Genomic DNA, 19,300 nt, shown 5'->3' on the forward strand with positions numbered 1-19,300 from the left:
AACCCCTGTCTGTAGGTACCAAGCTAACGAACTTACCAGGGCTGATGTGTAGGTATATTGAATGAACACCGGATGGGTGATTCCAGTTGTGAGGCTCCGGGACTAGTAGGGGTGGCGACCGTGATGATGGTCAAAGGGCATGTGGAACTTGCAGCGTCCCGACGAAGTCCAGGTCCCCAGTCATCCCAACGCCGCGATCAATCACCCCTCGGTCCCCGTAAATCGGCCTTTGGGACTCGCTAGCAGCGGGAGTCACCGAGTCCTGGACCAATCAGGTCGGCGCCGACCCTGTCACTGCGGCAGAAAAAAGACAAAAAGCTCAAAAAATTCTACCAGATCCAATCAAATGTCGCCCTTTTTCTATTTGCCTCACCCACTTTCGCACCCTCTTTTATCTCCAAGTTTCTCCCCTCTACACTACAACTCACTCCGTCATGAACTCTTGCCCATCTACAAAACACACAATAACCCCAATCGGTTCCCCCGACTTTCGGACTCTTTCGTCCAACCTTTTTCCTTCAGCTGAACTTGTCTTGTCGCAATCTGCCCTTATGAACGGGCGCCCGTCAGTCTTCACCTCTCAGGTACGATAACGCGATAACCCCTCCATCGTGCTGGTATCCAGCCACCATCCACCCAGTTTCATCAAAGAAGTTCCCCCGGATGAGCAATGAAGCCCCCATACCAGCCTGACTCGCGATGCTGTATCGGAGTAGTTGGGACGATCCGCCATCAACCCACCAACCTGGGTGCTTGGCGTTATGCCGCTTTGAGTTGGTTTTGGGAGATGTGGCCAGCAGTGATCCCTAAAGTTCAGCTCTTCACGGATCCCGATTGCATATCTCTCAAGATCGCGCAGACAGCCATCCTGGGGGAGACTTCTTCTCCTCGCTTCTGCCGCTTGCCGTCTGTTTGTAGTGTTTGATTAAAACTAATTCTGTTGCCTTTCTAGGATTATCTCTCAGGTCCGCATCTCCGCCGACTCCCGTTGACTCACCGTTTTCCGGCAGGAATACTGACGATGAATTTTGTGTGTTACAGACCATCTGTGGAGAGCCCTTAACGCATAAGAGCCTCTCATCACCCAGCAGCCGTACCAATCACCACCGCACCCCATCATTCAAGTCAAGATGTTCTCTCGCTTGGCCGCTCGTCTCCCCAAGGCTTCTGCCCTCAATGGCGTTGCCGCCCGTCAGGTTCGCAACCTGAGCCAGCCCGCCATTACCGGCAGCAAGGGCAGGAACATGCCCGCCCGTGAGCCGCGCACTACTGCCGCTGCCACCGGCGCCGAGGCCACCTTCACTATCAGGGTGCGTACCTACAACTAGTCTTCTCTCGTGGCTAAACCTAACATCTTCTCGTTCAGGATGGCCCCGTTTTCCAGGGTACCGCCTTCGGTGCCAACACCAACATTTCTGGTGAAGCCGTTTTCACCACCTCCCTTGTTGGTTACCCCGAGTCGATGACCGATCCCTCGTACCGCGGCCAGATTCTGGTCTTCACCCAGCCCTTGATTGGCAACTACGGTGTCCCTTCGAATGAGCGTGACGAGTTCAACCTCCTCAAGTACTTCGAGTCCCCCCACATCCAGTGCGCCGGTATCGTTGTCTCCGACGTCGCTACCCAATACAGCCACTGGACTGCTGTTCAGAGCTTGGGCGAGTGGTGCGCCAGCGAGGGCATTCCCGCCATCTCCGGTGTTGACACTCGTGCGATTGTCACCTACCTCCGTGAGCAGGGTTCCTCTCTCGCCAGGATCTCCATTGGTGACGAGTACGACGCCGATGAGGATGAGGGCTTCATCGACCCTGGCCAGATCAACCTTGTCAAGCGCGTGTCCACCAAGGCTCCCTTCGTGGTTACCAACCCCAACGCCAAGTTCCACGTTGCTCTGATCGACTGCGGTGTCAAGGAGAACATCCTTCGCAGCTTGGTCAGCCGTGGCGCCTCCGTCACCGTCTTCCCCTACAACTACCCCATCCACAAGGTTGCCGACAACTTCGATGGTGTCTTCATTTCCAACGGCCCTGGTGATCCCACCCACTGCCAGGAGACTGTTTACAACCTCGCCAAGCTTATGGAGACTTCCCCTATTCCCATCATGGGTATTTGCCTTGGTCACCAGCTTCTTGCTCTCGCTGTTGGTGCCAAGACCATCAAGCTCAAGTATGGTAACCGTGCCCACAACATCCCGGCGCTTGACTTGACCACTGGTCAGTGTCACATCACCTCGCAGAACCACGGTTACGCCGTCGATATCAGCACCCTCCCTAGCGACTTCAAGGAGTATTTCGTCAACCTTAACGACGGCTCCAACGAGGGTATGATGCACAAGACCCGCCCCATCTTCTCTACCCAGTTCCACCCCGAGGCCAAGGGTGGTCCCATGGACTCTTCCTACCTCTTTGACAAGTACATGGAGAACGTCGAGCTTTTCAAGAGCAACTCCCAGGTCTACCGTGACAACAGGCCTACTCAGTTCATGATTGACATTCTCAGCAAGGAGCGTGTCGGCGTTGAGCCCACTCCTCTTTCTAATGCTGCTTAAGCGACGAGAATGTCTGCATTTTCTTAGTGAACGGTGTTTGTCATTGGTCTTGGGTTATTGCTTTCCAGCATAAAGGATATGGGTTTTGTAAAAGGGACTTTCTTGGGCGACGTCCTCTCGTTAATAATGGTTTAGGGTGTATATGATATCTTTTGTTACTACTTCTAAAGGCGAAATCAGATAAGTTTAGTCGGCATTAGGCTGATATGGCGCAGAAAGGACAATATCTGGTTGATAATACCCATGTGCTATCACGTCCAAACGTCTTCCAGTCGTTGTAATCTATCCGTTCCTGGTTATTGACGCATGCCTTCCAGTCCAGTACCTCCCCTAATTCGGTGCCCTTCAACATTCAGGGGTTATGTTGACAGCGTGCTGTGTAAGCACTGGTTGCCGGGGAACATGGTGTCATTGACTGGTAAGCAGCCTCTGGTTCTGTGACACCCGGTCTTCCCTGGTCTTGATTTTATGCTGTTATCAAACAAGTACCATAAGTGTCGTCTTAGTAGATGGCAGGTATCTTAGAACAGAAAGTAGTTATTCTTCGTCGGATACGACTCTCCAAAAACATATGCGAACAAGTGGAATGCTTTGTATACTAATGCTTCTTTTTACTGTAATCTTAGTCTCCGTTCTTCGCTTAGCCTTCTTCGCCTAGTATAGGTACCGTCGCACCCTCACTTGGAAGGATGCGTCAACCCCTCCATGTGCTGCTTATCCTGCTATCTATCCGTACATTTCTATGTTTTTACAGTGTAGAATACTTCTTGTGTATCAGGGTCCGTCCCGCAATGCTGACCCCCTGTCCTGCAGGCCATACGGAAAGCACTTTTTGCTTCATGCACATGCCAGGAAGACCATCAAAAAGGCGACTTCTGTGAACCACATTACTGTCTGTACTGGAACAAATTAACTGCCGAGCGTCCCAGACGCCGCTCCTTTGTTCTTTTTTCTTTTTCCTCCTTGTAAGACACCGGGCGAAAGACAGAGGACTGGCTAACAGGTAGGGAGGCCCTCTAGTATCGATCCCTCTAGTATCGATCACCACGGAACCCACCGCCACCTCCACCACCACCACCACCACCATGGCCGCGTCTCCGTCTCCTAGGAGGTCCACCTCCAAACGTAGGCAATGGCGCGCCGTCAAATCTCGACCTAGGTTCATCTCCACTGCCACCGCCGCCTCTCCTCGGCGGCGGCTCATCACGTCCTCCACCACCACCGGGTAGATACCGATCACCACCACGGGACCGGCCAAAAGGAGGGGGAGGTGGCCCGCCACGACCGCCGTCGCCACCACCCATGCGACCACGACGACGCTCCGCCTCGCGATGTGGCGGCCTAATCCCAACAAACACCTCCTTTCCGCGATCGACAAACGAATCGTTGTCCTCGAATGTGTACCGGTTGATCTCGTCCTCCCGGCCCATGTCGCGATGGCGATCGCGGGTGTAAAACGACCGCATGTTTTGCAGACGGCGCTCCGCAAGCTCGGCATTAACGGGCCTATAGAGCAGCGACGGGTGGGTGCGGGTCGCCTTCATCTCGTCGCCCGTAAGTGCGGGCTGGGGCACGCGGCCGCCACGGCCACGGGGGCCTGAGGGCGCGCCTTCGACGCCGGGATGTTGTTGCTGGCGGCCCGAGGCGGGGCCGGAGGGGATGGCTGGAGGGGGGAGGGGATCGCGTGCTGAGGAGGATACTGATCCGCGGGTACCGGAAGCAGCAGCGGCTACAAGGGCTGGCGTCGGCTCGAGCTCGGCGTTGACGAGGCGGGCAGTGATGTTGCCGTCCTCTTCGTGACGTACGTAGCGAACTTCCCACCTGGCGAGATTGCCGCGGCCGCCTTCGGACTGCTCCGTCTCCGCCCACTCGTTCACCCGGTCGGGAGGGATGAAATCTACCCACAGCTCCTTTCGATTCCGCTCATTAGGCCAAATCTTTCCGTGGAGAGCGACACGAACGCGCGAGGCAGCCGCGACGGAGGTGAAGCTGACAAAAGCGTGGGTGCGAATTTGATCGAGGTAGAAATCTTGGATGGAGTCAGGATCCGGCAGGCTGCCCGGGGGCGCGGCGAGCCCTTGGAGATATTCACGAACAAATTCGGAGCGGAGCGGTCTCATGAAGTTCTTGATGTATAGCGCTTGGGTCGCAGGGTGTTCGGAGGGGGCAACATCTCGCTCGTCAATGTCCATATCGGCGTCGTACTTCACAGCGCTCCGATCGTGCGCTGCCCGTTCGGGGGATCGTTGCTTGAGGTCAGCCTCGGTCTGTACACGGTCGCGAGACTCCTCCTCTTGATCGCCATCGTTCAACTCGCGCGGCTCGGAAGCTTGGCGGTGCTGTGGCGCTTCGTGCATCTCAGAAACTTTCTCTGAGTCGGCTGCGAGGGGAATCTCGGGGTGGATTGTGGCGTAAGAAGCGTCTTTGGCACCCTGCTCGTCATCGAGGGGTAGCACGGTTTCGTCGGTTTGGCTTTCAAGTCCACTCATGCGTATATCTTCGTCTTCTTGCTCGGTAGGGCGCGCACGCTTCCTAGACATTTCTTCCTCCGGAGGGGGACTGCGAGATCTGCGCTTTCTGCTAGGCGTATCGCTAGTGAGTTCAGGAGCCACAGGTACAGATCCGCTGTTGCTTTCTTCAACCTTCTCTTCCTTTTCTTCAGTTGTGTCGTTTCTGATCGCAGGAATATTGTTTGCTTCGGGCGCAGATTCTGCAGCGGACTCCCTTGTCGGCTCGTTTGATTTGTCTTGTTTGACGTCCGGTTCTATTTGTGTGGCGTCATGCGCAATAGTCGTCTTCTCTTCGGGAGCAACTGGCCCAGAAGCCGGGGATGCAGAGGGAGCTTCGGGCTGAGGTTCTTGCAAAGGAGCTTTCACCGGCGACGGGACAGGGCTGCCGGGGCTCTTTGTGGTTTCATCTTCGGCTGTGGTCTCAACGGCTTGTGCGCTGGTGGCCTCTGCTTCCTGGTTCTGTTCCTTGACCTCTTCGTTGTCCTGTTCTTTGTCCTCCTCCTGCTCCGCCTCTGGGGGCGCGTCTCCTTCTCGTTGAGATACCTGGGCCTCCTGGTCGTCGACAGTCAAGCGTTCGACAAGGTCGGCCTTCTTCCCAGCCTGAGAGAGCCCGCGGCGCTTGAGCTCTTGACGTAGGTCAACGACTGTGAGCTTGCTCCAGTCACTCGTCATGTTGACCATTGATCCGGTCGTGATTAGTGTAATTCGTGGGTATTTTAATCGACAGCGCGAGATCAAATTTAAGTGAGGCTGGCTGTCTTTGCAGTGAATGAAGCCTGCGGCGAGCTTGGGACGGTGACTTTTTTTTTTGGAGATTTCAAAGTCCGGGGCGCGTCGCGAATGGACAAGAAAAGCAAGCAGCATTTGGAGCCACCCACACCACCCACTGTGGTGGGTATCCCGACGCTCGGACTCCCCACCGTCGCTAGGCGCAAAATGAGTGGTCGCCCCACAGCAAGCGGGACAAAGAGACCCACTCATCTTCCCTGTAACGATTCGTTACCTAAGCACTGCCCCACAGTACGTACCTCCTTAGCTTTTCTGTATTATCCACAACGGTGACGTCGATCATGGATTTCCGAACAGAAGCGCAACGGCTTGAAACCACCATTGACTCTGCATTGCATGTCTATATCACGACGTGAGCCCTCAACTTTCCCATAACGGTCATTACAAAACAATCGCAAACACTACATCTCGACAACTTTGTCAGGTGTCTCGTGTTCCTTGTGCGCTTTCATAGGAACCCTTGGACATTACTCGGCTGCATTGTCCAGCCATCCGAGCCAGGGATGAGTTGAGCCTTCGAGATATTGTTCAAACTGGGAACGTATGTGGATGCACGGCTCCTCAATTCAGACATATTCGGAACTCATCCCATCCCAGCGCTTGAGGGTTGGGCATCAGGATGGTAACACAAGCAGTTACCTCCAGTCCCGTCATCACAAATGCTGGGAAGTATCGTTGTACCTGGGACCAGGAAGGACAGGACACGAACCGAGCCGAGATGGAAGGAGCTACCAAATCGGCAGGCACGCAGCCTTATAAGTTGACCAGATGGAAGGAGAAGTTGAATAGGATACAGCAACCAAGTAGTATTGGCACGCATCGATCGTAACTTCCCTATTGTCCAGGCAACCAGTGGGTGGCGCCTTCTCATTGAACCGCGTTGACCACACACCACGACCAGAAAAAGTCAGCCACGGGTCGAGTTGGGCGCCGACGTCGTTAATTCAAGAGTTCCAGCGGAGTTGTGAGGCCATCCTGTCAACACTTGAACCAATTGTGGTTTTCGTCCCTACACCTCTCTTGACGTGCGGCGCTGAAAACATCTCATCGGGTGTTAGATGCGTGGTACCCAAGCTTTGGCCGCACAACATCGATGTCGATGTCGGCGTTGCGGAAACTATTTTACCTCATGCTTACTTGTCCCCGACACTGTCACTGAAGAAGGACAAACAAAGCTCACTTCCTGGTTTCGTTTAGGCTGCCCGCCAAAGCTGTCTTCTATCTGGACTACATCATTGTCTTCATTGTCCCGACTTCGAAACAAAGAAATTCCAACTCCCAATCCGGGCGGGACAGGAGGACCCCTCTTCAAAGCCGACTGATCACAACTTGCTATCCAGAAACACTCCAGCTGTCTCCCAGCTCTGCGACCCGTCGAGCGCCGTCTTTCGACCATAGAAACCAACTGCAAGAGCACTTGACCTTCACATTTCCACTTTGGGTCGCTTCAACACCCTTCGATTTTACTCCATGATCTTCTCTTCACTTTTCGCCTCACCCACGTTTCACATCTCATCAGAGAGTTCCGCAGAGCCTGCCGTTATCTGAGCTTCCCCCCATTGTTCCTCCTTTTCTGTTCGGGTTCCCTTGTTTTTCCCCTCAACATGAAAACCTCACCTCGAAAGTCAGAAGCCCAGCGTTATGCGCCTTACAAAACACGTGCAAGAAATATGCGACCTGCTGCGATGGCTACCCCCAGCCCCACCATCACCGACGCCGACGGTGATGTCGACATGTTTCTGCTCGAAGCCCAGCTGGGCGTCGGCTCACCAAACTTCACCGAATGCTATTTTACAACGGAGGATGACAGCAGCGCAAAACTGGAGCTTCGTGGAGGTTATGTTGCTGGTGGAAGACAGACTACACCTCGGAGGAACCCAAAAGATCTGGTTTACCCCACCATCGAGGTGGCCATATCGCCCTCCACTAAAGGATCCGAGACTGATGAGGCCGATTTCAACGAGGGAAACGAGACCGAGGATGATTACGATGATGACAGCGCTGACGATGACGATCTGGATGACAACCAGGGCTATTATAACGGCCACACCCAAATGTCCAGCATGCGCTTGACTCGTGAGACGTCCCGTAATCCCGCGTATAGCACCAACAGCAACTGGGACGAATATGTAGAGGTCCCTCTCCACCTTCAAGATTATGCCAAGGTCATAAAGCGTGTATCGGGCTATGAGGACTGGAATGAGGAGCAACGCCATCTTCACAAACTCATCTTTTTAAGAGGTCTTCACCCCGTGATGCCAGCCTCGTGGCGATGGAGTTACAAGATGTGGGGCATCGCTGAGGACAACCTCACTCATGTCTTTGCGCCAGAGGACAGCAGGAAGGAGGTAATTATCAAGGCCTATGGGAATGAGCTTGCTGGTACGTATAATTCCAAACCTCCACATCTGTCTTTGAATAGTTTATGCTGACTGTCCTGTTCTTCTAGCCTGTAAAGCACTCGAAGCAGTGTTCCTTTGCACCCAGCACATCTTGGACTTTGAGAGGCTTGGTCAGCGTGAACTTATGGGGCCATATACCGCAAAAACCATCAGCCGCTATTGGAAATGGGCTTTGAAAGATGCGGGGTTGGACAAATGCAAGTTTCCTCCACTGCTTCTGGTGCTGGAGTATGAATACTCCCGCAGAAAAGACTTCGCCCATGAGGTTTCCGATAGTGTGAGGAAGCGGGTTGAGGACGTTGCCCTGAGTTGGTGCGAGGTGCTCATGGACGATGAGACTGGGGAGTATGTTGCGGAACCGCCTACCATCTTTGTTTTCACTGTGGTTCAACACACCCTCGTGCTGTCCACTTACGATGCTGCATCGCCAGAACAAGGCGTTGTGCAGATTGAGGAAGTCAAGTTCAACGCAAGAGGGCTTTGGCTGTGGAACTCACTGACCGTCGCTATCGCCGTTCACATGGCTCGGGATACACTGATGAGGGCACGGAAACATGGATTCATTGGTGAAGCTCGACGCCATAGAAGCAAGAAGGATCCTGATTTCTGAAATGCCGGGCTGGGAAAATCATGGTTTCACGTTGGTGCCATGGCATTCAAGGTTTCCGCAATTTCAGTTCTTCATGTTTTTTTTCATGGACATCTCTTTGTAACGGAGGGATCTAATATGCTTGCTTCGGAGATACCCTGCTAACGGTTGTTGCTGTTCTGTCGCGCCCAGAATCTCTCTTTTTGCAAATACCTGCTTTGTGCTATCGTGAATTTACAAGCAGTTCTTGGGTTTACTACCCACCAAAACCTTGTCATAAGTTTATATTGCCGAGGAAGGTGGCCTTTCGGCACTTCTATCAACTGATGGTTGGCTGGGGACATGTGGTTGGGCATTGTCTTGAGGCTTGTTGCCAATGTATCCCTTTATGTTCGATGGGTTCCTCATCTAACAAGATTTGTTCAGGTACAACAATTGCCCCACAACTTTCCAAATGACGGTTGGTGTTTATTTGGAAAGCTTTGTTCAATTCGGAAATTTACAGGAAGTTACGTACCAAGTGAGGGTTTGAACTCACGATAGAAGTCTTCTAAAGTCTGAACATCGATGTTCCACAAAGCACATGTAAACATATACTGGTTCAACATAAGTACTTGGTTGAGCATGACACTGTCTATGCTGCAGATTTCCTCCGTGATTCCAAAACCCTCATCCTGGATGCATACTAGGTAGTGCACCTTGACGGTTTTTTTTTTCTTGCAGAATTGCAAAATTGGTCCACGAGACGTCAACAAATACGAAGCCAATCACTGCAATGCTGATTATGCGCCGTACTCCTAATCCCATTGGGAAAGTTGCCGGTTGGTTGAGGGCCTTGATCACCGAGCCGAGGTGTTTTTAAAAACTTTGAAGGGTACCAAGGAACATCGCTGATGAAAAGCTCCATATCGAAAAAGGTTCATTTGTAGGTACTAGTGTAAATACATAACGAACCGAATCATACTGAATAGTGGGCCGGAGGACCTTTGTTTCTGGACTGGTTACCTAGTCAAGGAAGACAGAGTCATGACAGGGCGTCGACCCTTCGTTAGTGTTCAAGTACGTACACTACACTAGTTATGTACATAGTTGCTGATCAACATCCATCAGATCTGGCCGAGCCACGCAGGGCAGAAAATCCGCACGTGGGTTAAAGTGGTATCTTTCTCCGTCAAATGTCAACGAAAAGCTTCCGGTCTCCGGATATGGAACGTTCGAAAACAATCCACAGGGAGAGTGGAGTTCGGAGATGGTACCAAGTGGATCAACAGATAAACTGATCCGTGATGCGGGAATTGATAAAAATGCTTGGCATGTAATGCGGCTGTACGGGTTTGATAGATCGATGGGGTGATTGGGGGTCCACAGAAGTCCCCCATCATGGAATGATTCTTCCTTTTCCTTCTTCTTTTTTGTTCTTCGGGACTCTGGGGCTATCGCTATCAGATCATCGGCTGCCGGGGGTGGATGAGGTGATCGGTGTGCACTAGTGTACAGTGGGCTACTAGAAAGAGCTAAAGTATCGGTCAGAGCTTATGATCAACCACTTGGTCCGGGTCCGGTTGGTGATTGATGGGCTGGTTGCTCAGGGGGTGGGTAAAAATAGACTTCTCTTTTCTTTAGACTACATAGAACTAGACTTGGGTTGTAAGGATATCTGAGGTTGGGTGAATGAGCGTGTGAGGAATGGTTGCAAGGTTGACTGAAAGCTGTAAGTACCTAGTGACAATGCTAACCCCAGTGAGCTTTGAAGGAAGATCAAACGTTTCGCAGCCCAAGTAGATGAGTGACGACGAACCCGTGACCCGGAGAGAAAACTCCTTGCGATCACAGGAACAAACGGCACTGCTGTTTACAAAATATTGCCTAACCACCTTGAACTATCGTGGACTGTCGTGGAGTGTCCCGATCTTGGCAAGGTTGTAGTTTACGAGGAGATGGATGGCGTCCTGGATGTACAAATATGCACGATGGGCCGATCAGAGGAGCGCCAAGGTTGTCTGATTGAGGCGATAAAGACAGGAATCTTTCCATTAATCCAACCGCCGAGCCCGACATTAATTAGTACGCAGAACCGCGACCGGCTGCATCGTACTGACTTTGATTTCCCGATCCGTGGCATGAGTAAATGTCCGCGATAGAGCAGGCTCAAATGGAAAGATATGTTGTGTTTAACGTAGGCGATTGCGTAAGGACGTATCCCATGACCTGCAAATGGCGTTCGGAAAATGGTTTGGTAATTTCAAGTAAAGCGGACTACACTAATTCCTGAATAGAGTTACTCCTTCGTATGTAGTGCCTGTACCTTTTAGTTTACTCCACTAGTCTGAATGTACGCTAGAGGTAACTGGTTGGTTCAAAATAGGTATGTAATCCTGGCGGGCCAAATTTCCAGGTGACCTCTTCCAGACCACTTGAGGTCCGGGATGGATTTTCGGAAATGATGGTCGGTGTTTTTTTGGGTGCTGTCCCGGCGATGAAATAAAGTACCTTCTACCATAGCAACCAAGACCATTTCCGAACCCATATTTTCAAGTCGTGAGACATGTCCTGCTGAGCCTGACGGGCTGAAAAGAAACACCAATGTAGAACTAGACTAAATAGTGTAGGTAAGCGAGACTTGACGGCGGCGCATTGCGTCAAAATGTACACTTACGTCTACAGAGTATGTAAAATTGGTCGGCTTACTAACCCGTCGGCACTGCGTTCCCGTACCCAATACACGCATAAGGAACCCCGGTCATTCTCATCTAAGCCTTGTCTGCTGACATTGCGCGATCTGTGATTGGACATATCTGAATACCTTGTGGGTCACTTATTCCCTTGCAGCATCTCCCCAAGTCGACCAGTGACACTGGACCTGAGAAAGGACCTTTTTCATCCTGTAGCCAGCCCAATTCCACGTCCCATGATCTCAAATCCGGTCTCCCGAACAAAAACGGGTTTGATTTTTGTTGTGCCAAATCCTCTCTGTGTCGTACTGTAAAATTAAACCGTTTCGTTCTCTTGTGGCCCTCCTCCAGGCTAAGACACTGTCGAACCTTCCTCCCTTCCAGACGCGTTTGTCCTTGGCAACGACTACTTAGCATGAACCCCTGGGTGAAGCCCTCCTGCGTACGGTATCCAACCGTCTCTCAGCCCTTTAGTCGCCAGGATTATCCGTAGATCAGATAACAGATCTGTGGAGCAGTGGAGTAGTAATCAGAAGCACAACAGAGACTCTTGAGGCAAAGGGGGGAAGGATATGCAGACATTCGTCTGTCCACTCACCTAGAAGACGCAAAAAGACAGAAAGACGACAGAAAACCTCAAGACCAACCTTTGGCCCAGACCCGCCCTCTTTTTTGCTTTGCCTTTTCCGTCCACCAACCCTTTTGCTCCATCTCCCCATCTGCCACCTCGGATTCCAACCGACTTCGCCATCCTCGTGCACTCTACCGGAGTACACAACCGTCCAGGTCTTGCCACCAACGCGAACCCGCTCGTACCACAACCTGGCGCCCCGTCCAAGCCTTTTCTTCCAGCATAACCAACTTCTGATTCAGCGGCACCCTGCTGCGGTCTGTAGTACTCGCTTCCTCTGGCCATTTGACCCCATCAATCGTCTGTTTCGGACACCCAACACGTGCTGTTCTCCTGGTACCGGCGCTCTGTATTGGCCCCGGATCCCGCCTGGTCCTTAGCGCATATTGCCCAGAAGTTGGGGTGGCTTACTTGCCATCCAAGTACAACTCCAACGATCGATCTCGGCATGTGTTTGACCGCCGACCTCGATACCGTTTCCGCCTCTTGACGATCACGGAGCGATATTGAAGCCAGCCTGCGCAACCTCGAGACTCCCGGCGCCGTACAACGTCCACTTTTGTTTTTCAACAGGCTTTCAAACACATTGTGTCCCTTCTCAAGACGGATAACTAGCCTTGAGCACACATATTGTTAGGTTGAGATCCATACGCAAACACATCGAGAAGGAATGGCATTGCCGGATGACACTCGCCTTATGAACAACCAAACTTCCACCGAAGGTAACTTGGCACCTGGTCGTATGGCCCTTCCGTCAAGGCCACCCCCAATGACCGCAAGTAACGAGCCCTCGAAGCACGAGTCAACCGGACCGGTTGACGAGGCGGCCTCCAAGTCCGAATCCGGGCTGTCGCCGAATTCAAAGAAAGCGGGGCATGCTGCGCAGAGTCCGTCTGGTCGCAAGAAGTCTCCAAAAATCTTAAATGCCCAACCAGCGCAATCTCCAACCGAGACCGTGGGGGTGGTGAACGTCGCAACGCTGGGACTTGTGCCTTCTGTTCAGGGTCATGCGGGTCAAGTCTGCAGGTATGGATGTCCCTTTCCTAATGACTGGATCTGTAGGCTAGCGCTAACGACTGAGTAGCAATTGTGGTACGACACATACTCCTCTTTGGCGAAGATCACCTCAAGGAGCCATCATTTGCAACGCTTGCGGACTGTACCTAAAGGCGCGTAACGCGGCTCGCCCTGCCAACATCAGGCGCCCTCCCAGCGTGATGGCGAGCAATGTTAGGCAGGCCGCGGCCAAATTGTCCTCCAAAAAAGCAACCGCACCGTTACTGCCAAGCAACCCGGGAGCAACATATGTGGCCGCCGATCAGACGCCGTCAGGATCGTGCCCTGGAGGCGGAAGATGCAACGGCACAGGTGGTGCGGAGGGGTGTGGTGGTTGCCCCGCATACAACAACCGCGTTTCCAAGAGTGCGAGTCTCAACGTGCTAAAGTGTCAGGGCGCAGCAGCCGCGTCTTCCAAGAAACCTCAAGCAGCAGAGGGCAGCGGGGAAGAACCGACCGAGGTGGACATCACCGCCTTACACGTACAATCGCAAAACACAACCGTTGTTATTGCTTGCCAAAACTGCGGTACTACCATTACTCCGCTCTGGCGAAGGGATGAAGCCGGTCATACCATTTGCAATGCGTGCGGTAAGTGCATGAACTTATGGCCCGAAAAGTTACAAATGGGATGGAATTTGCTAACTCGAGTAAAGGTCTCTACTACAAGTTGCACGGTGTGCATCGGCCAGTGACCATGAAAAAGGCAATAATCAAACGGAGAAAACGTGTGATTCCTGCCGCCGGAGGTGATGCCGAAATTGAGCCAAGTGAGGCTCCAGATTCACCACCCGCGACATCAGAACCTCCGATGGAGAAAGGTACGGTCAACGAAGATGGATCTGTTAATCTCGGCATCCGTCGACGTTCAGTGCGACCATTGACGCTCGTGCCTGAGGATGAATTGCGGCGAAACAGACAGGCATCCCCGCTGTCTTCAGCCGCCTTGGGACAGTACCACTCATCTCATACAAATCAACCACACCACGGGGCTCATGCATCTCTCACTTACGAGAATCGACTGGCTCCCATTCATTCACTGGCGCTCCCGGTTGATCGTCAAGCGTCCATATCACCAGTATCATTTCTGTCCCCATCAAGAAAGCGGTCGATATCTGCTGTAGAGAACGAACCTTCGTCTCACAATGACAACGAAAGTCATAAGCGCCTGTCTTCCATCAAATCCATTCTCAACCCGATGCCGAGTTCCGAGATGCACCGAGAGGTCTCGCCGGCAGACCAGTTACGGATGCAACCAGCCTCCCGGTCCCCAGCCATGAGCAGTCTGACTCCAGCACACAGTCCAGGGTCATTCTCAAACAGTACGGTTATTGGGACACCAACATCAGCTCCGATTTTGCGGAGCGCTTCGAGAGATACCCTCAATGATAGCGAGCGGATGAAGGCAGAGCGAAGAGCAGCGTTGGAGCGCGAGGCCGAAATGATGAGAGAGTTGCTGGCCGCAAAGGAACGGGAGCTTGCCGAGTTGGGTTATGATTGATATGCGGAGGCTGAAAAAGCGGCATGCTGTGAATTCGGGGGAAACGACTGGAGTTATTCGGGAGAGCATACCCATGGAATTTGACTTGTGCATAGATAGATAGCAACGGAAGGCATAGTCTTTTTGAGGAAATCCCAATGACAGTTGGAGCCAGAGACCTTTAGTCATGGAATCCGCATAGTGGTTATGCGTCTATTCATCGATGCCGTCCAGTGGATTTGGTTTTGCATAGTAAAAGCCGTCTCATGGCTGTATACCGTAGAGGCTCGGTAAACTGGCAAAACGCTATCCCTCTTTGAGCGCCCGACAGTAAGCACAGGAAGCAGCATACTTCTGTACATATGTCCACTCAGTTAGTGAAAGCTCTACAATACCGCAAAGACTCGGGGCACAGGGTTTTAGGTTCCCTGGATATCAGGCATGATATGTAAGTATACTGCCCGAATATGTGCATTTTATGTTCGCAAATAATAGTGGGGGAGATGTATTGCTACCTAGGAGCATTGTAAATTCGTTTTTTGAATTTCGTGCTGTTTCCTACCTATCTTTTCATAAACGCTAGAGGGTAGAGATATTGTAAATTACCGTCTTGTATACGATTTATGGTGGGCATGAATGTTGCAGTATGCTTCCAGATTATGCCTGATATCCAGGGAACCTAAAACCCTGTGCCCCGAGTCTTTGCGGTACTGGCCAACACTATCCTGCCTGCGTTCCAAAGCACAGGCTCGGACTTGTGCGCTAGTAGGTACAGATCTTCCTGTACTATGCCCCAAAAAGAGGTTTTTGGGGCATTAGCGTTTTGCCAGTTTACCGAGTCTCTACGGTACCCTAATTGCAACACCCTGCAATGGCGAAGTGTGATGCGGCAATGGAAGTTTCAAAGTTCCAGACGGAAAGCCCCTGCCTTGACATGCCGTAGGAGCCAGTGACAAGAGGCCGCGCACGCTGCATCAGCGTCGTAGGGCGGAGCTCCCACGTTGCGCGCGTTTGGGGCCGGTTTAGTGGACAATGTACCCCGGTAGAGGTAGGGACCACCCGACCCTCCTGGTGCAGGTGAGGCTACCTATGACCGGTTGCCAACCTCCACAGCTTCCTGACCTCGAGCTTCGATTGTTCCAGGCAACACTTTAGAATACACCATCCTTACAACATCTTTCGTTGCTACGTCAAGAACCACCACCAAGTGGCCACATCTATCTCTACGCTCGCGCAAACCTCCGAGACTCAATTCGAATCGCTCTCTAGACTGCGTCGAACTCAGCAGATCGCACCTATTCCTGCGACATTCTACCAACCTTTGCGACGTATTCGCATTCCTCCTCCACCACCACAGCCACTACTAAAACAACGCCATAATGGATCTCTCCGACTCTTTGTACGTTTACATCCGCCCGCTCGTGCGACTATGGAGAAAGAAAAGAAAGAAAGGGATGAAAGCGGAGAACAAGCAAGACTGCTGGCCCCCAATACTGCGCGCATCCAAGCATCCGTTCGAGGTTCAGAACTACTTGCTAACATGATGTCCTCCTCTCTAGTCGCATTGTCAACCTCGCGGTTGCAGTGCTTATGATCCTGGGTGGTGTCTCCCAGTTCTTCCCTCTCGGAATGTACGTTTCCTTATCTTACGCCCGTTAGCAAGCCGGCCGACTGTACAAAGTTATGCGCTTCCCTCCACGAGCGGATATTGTGGACGCAGCAATCTTGGGCGGTCGCCGAAATCGATCATGGTCCTGAAGCCTGGATGTCCCGGCTGCTAGTGCGCGCCCGCCTATGCTCACAAGGGTGTTGCATGCTTTGTCCGGACTGTTGCGGAGGCTGATAGAAATCGTATGGGGATGTGAAACTGACCAAGTTACTGTCGACAGTCAACCAATTATCCTCGGTTGCTACACGATCCTGTTTGGTGTTTGTAAGTGGTCGCATACTTCGACAGAAACATTCAAATGGTTTCCGAAACGCTGACACTGTTCTTCACAGCCACCGGTCTCCTGGAGTTCCAAATCCCTCACCAAGTCTACCGCTATGCGTCGTTCATGTTCTCGTTTCTTGGTCGTGGTGCTTGTACGTTATTGTTGCCCCCCCTCCTGCCCCCCCCCCCCTCCCCCTTTTTCTCTCTGCTGCTATTGCTGAGTCAGTGTAGCTAATCGTCGTTCTACTCTTTGTACAGTTTACATCTTCGTCGGCTGCATCATCCCCCATGGACATTGGGCTACGATCATTATCGGCTCGATCATCTTCCTTGTTGGCGTTGCCTATGTCGCTCTCGAATTTGTGCCCTCTATTGAGCCCCCTGCAAACATGCGCGAGGTGGATGCGGGCTGGGGCGCTGAGCAGGTGTAATTTGTGATACACGTCACTATTTGAGAAGTGATGCCCTGCCTAGGATTGGTTATGCAAGCATGAAAAGAGCTCCGTGGCCGCCGACAATGTCATGTCGACCCATACCAAGATGAGACGTTTGGGGTGCGAGAGTTGCGGGAGGATGGTCTGTTTGACAGCTATTTCAGGAGCGCTGCTGGTGATCAACTGGTGTCAGAATGTTGAGGAATATGTTGCGCCAGTTGAATGCAGCACAAGTAAAGGGGTACGTGGTGACTTTCAGCAGACAACATCAAGGATGTGGAAGAAGATCAACGATTTAGCTTATACTTTAGTTTGAGGGCAGCAATGGTGCTGCTAAATCAGCATTTTGAATATGACAGGCCTGCAGTTTTCTGGGATTCATTGGACAAGCACTGTCCGTGAAGGTGAAGTATCTTCCATTTATCGTTCGCGATGGCAGGTTTCCACAATGGCAGATCATCGACTGGGCTGGGTGAACATGGTTGGAAATCCTCTCCCCCCCCCCCCCTTTTGGAGTTTGGGCAATTGTGGTTGTCCTAGCAACCATTTTGTTGTATGTAAAGCTAGAAAGGGTTAGGGTATATGCAGGTAGGCGATAAGGTTCTTATCAATTTCAATCTTAAACAACTGCATTACAAAATTTTGAGCTTGACGGCCTGGATGACCTCAAAGTCACCCACATATCACCAAGTAAGGAGCCCTGTGAACACAATCATGTGTGGAATATGTTACTGACAAGTCGAATAAGGACCACTTTTATTGAGTCATTCAAGGACCACATTCAAGATGGGCAAGAAAAGATCAAGAGAGGAAGCCCAGAAGGAGGTCGTCCAGAACGACCCCACAGTCGATAAGATGGATGAGGATAGTGACAGCTCAGACTCGGATGAGGTGAGTTACTTTACCTTGGTGTACCAAGCTCGGTTGTTAAACCGACCTCTTGCACCTTGGTCGACACTCTCTCTGGCTGAGAGTCATAATACTAACATTGGTTGGAAACAAGGACATGGACATCATTAACGTCGACTTCGAGCTGTTCAATTACGACAAGGACATCGACTTCCACGGCGTCAAAACGCTTCTCCGTCAGCTCTTCGACGCTGACGCCCAGCTCTTCGACCTGTCCGGGCTCAGCGACATGATCATTGAGCAGAACACCATCGGCTCGACGTGCAAGGTGGACGACAAGGCCAACGACGCCTACGCCTTCCTGACCGTGCTCAACGCGTGGGAGCACCGCGAGAAGAAACCGGTCGCGCAGCTGATCGAGTACCTGTCCGACAAGGCCGTCAAGGCCGGTGATTCCAGCCTGTCTGTGCTGCCTGAGTTGTTCACCTCCGGCAAGGCCCAAGTGGGCATCGTCCTGTCGGAGCGCCTCATCAACATGCCGGCCGAAGTCATCCCACCCATGTGGAACATGATGATTGAGGAGATCCAGGACGCCGTGGACGACAAGGAGCCATACGAGTTTACGCACTACCTGGTGGTGTCGCGCGCGTACGTCGAGGTCGAGTCGAGCTTGGACCAGGAGGAGCAGAAGCGCAAGCGGCTACGCGATGAGAAGGGCCTGCAGTACTTCCACCCGGAGGACGACGAGATGCGCAAGCATGCTGTCGGCGCGGGCACCTACACGTTCACCAAGGAGGGAGACTCGGCCGATAGCAAGCGCGCGTTCCAGGAGCTGGGCGTCAAGTCACAGGGTTTCATGATGCTTATTGAGGCGGGCAAGTTCAAGCAGGCTGTCAAAGCTATCGGGGATTGCATTGGCGCAGCCAACTAATTTACCATAATGGATTGCGAGAATATGGAAGCACCGAGAAATGAGGGAACGTGAACGGGAAATTTCAACGCATCGTCAGTTCCTGCCTGCAGTGCTGTGGATTTTGTTGTTGTTTTAATTAGTTGCCGGTTACTTGCGTCATGGCTATTGGGCGGGCGCCGGCTCCAGTCTCTGCATGAGGTACTCAACCTCCACCACCTTGGTAAGAGGAATCACGAACTCCTCGTACATAGCGACGACGGCCTCGACGTTAATCTTGCGCTGGCTCTCCGCCTCGGAGGCGCCTATTGACGGGTCGGTACCGTAGGTTTCCGCCTTAAGCTTCAATCTCTCCAGCACCTTCTTCTCAACAGCCTGGTTGGTGATAGCCTCTCCAATGGCTTCGCGATCACCGGCCTGGATGTACTTTGTGAACTTTTCCGTCTCCGACTGGAACTTGGATTCGGCAACAAATTTGCCAAAGTGAATGCGCCGGG

The 19,300-nt window shown here is 52.2% G+C and overlaps 6 protein-coding genes across 6 annotated transcripts; 5 read left to right on the top strand and 1 right to left on the bottom strand.

The window, feature by feature from the left end:
- Nucleotides 1-480: 480 nt before the first annotated feature.
- On the top strand, nt 481-2,803 carry NEUTE1DRAFT_128500 (carbamoyl-phosphate synthase arginine-specific small chain, mitochondrial; the record flags this gene model as incomplete). The annotated part of the gene is made up of 4 exons (XM_009850998.1): nt 481-584; nt 953-965; nt 1,042-1,310; nt 1,367-2,803. 2 exons carry the CDS (start codon nt 1,131-1,133, stop codon nt 2,546-2,548), a joined length of 1,362 nt encoding a protein of 453 aa, XP_009849300.1.
- Nucleotides 2,804-3,579: 776 nt separating this feature from the next.
- NEUTE1DRAFT_120899 (uncharacterized protein) lies at nt 3,580-5,730 on the bottom strand (the record flags this gene model as incomplete). The annotated part of the gene is made up of 1 exon (XM_009850999.1): nt 3,580-5,730. One exon carries the CDS (start codon nt 5,728-5,730, stop codon nt 3,580-3,582), a length of 2,151 nt encoding a protein of 716 aa, XP_009849301.1.
- Nucleotides 5,731-7,532: 1,802 nt separating this feature from the next.
- NEUTE1DRAFT_136095 (uncharacterized protein) lies at nt 7,533-8,859 on the top strand (the record flags this gene model as incomplete). Its single annotated transcript, XM_009851000.1, has 2 exons — nt 7,533-8,229; nt 8,297-8,859. The coding sequence occupies 2 exons, from the start codon at nt 7,533-7,535 to the stop codon at nt 8,857-8,859; spliced, it is 1,260 nt and encodes a 419-aa protein (XP_009849302.1).
- A 3,952-nt stretch (nt 8,860-12,811) lies between these two features.
- NEUTE1DRAFT_59972 (uncharacterized protein) lies at nt 12,812-14,824 on the top strand (the record flags this gene model as incomplete). The annotated part of the gene is made up of 3 exons (XM_009851001.1): nt 12,812-13,167; nt 13,226-13,788; nt 13,854-14,824. 3 exons carry the CDS (start codon nt 12,812-12,814, stop codon nt 14,696-14,698), a joined length of 1,764 nt encoding a protein of 587 aa, XP_009849303.1.
- Nucleotides 14,825-16,056: 1,232 nt separating this feature from the next.
- On the top strand, nt 16,057-17,041 carry NEUTE1DRAFT_99203 (uncharacterized protein; the record flags this gene model as incomplete). The annotated part of the gene is made up of 5 exons (XM_009851002.1): nt 16,057-16,076; nt 16,237-16,308; nt 16,567-16,610; nt 16,679-16,762; nt 16,869-17,041. 5 exons carry the CDS (start codon nt 16,057-16,059, stop codon nt 17,039-17,041), a joined length of 393 nt encoding a protein of 130 aa, XP_009849304.1.
- Nucleotides 17,042-17,830: 789 nt separating this feature from the next.
- Nucleotides 17,831-19,295, top strand: NEUTE1DRAFT_120903 (uncharacterized protein; the record flags this gene model as incomplete). The annotated part of the gene is made up of 2 exons (XM_009851003.1): nt 17,831-17,935; nt 18,048-19,295. 2 exons carry the CDS (start codon nt 17,831-17,833, stop codon nt 18,822-18,824), a joined length of 882 nt encoding a protein of 293 aa, XP_009849305.1.
- Between the last annotated feature and the right edge of the window lie 5 nt (nt 19,296-19,300).

Source organism: Neurospora tetrasperma (genome assembly GCF_000213175.1).
Source record: "Neurospora tetrasperma FGSC 2508 unplaced genomic scaffold NEUTE1scaffold_2, whole genome shotgun sequence".
NCBI classification, from domain to species: domain Eukaryota; kingdom Fungi; phylum Ascomycota; class Sordariomycetes; order Sordariales; family Sordariaceae; genus Neurospora; species Neurospora tetrasperma.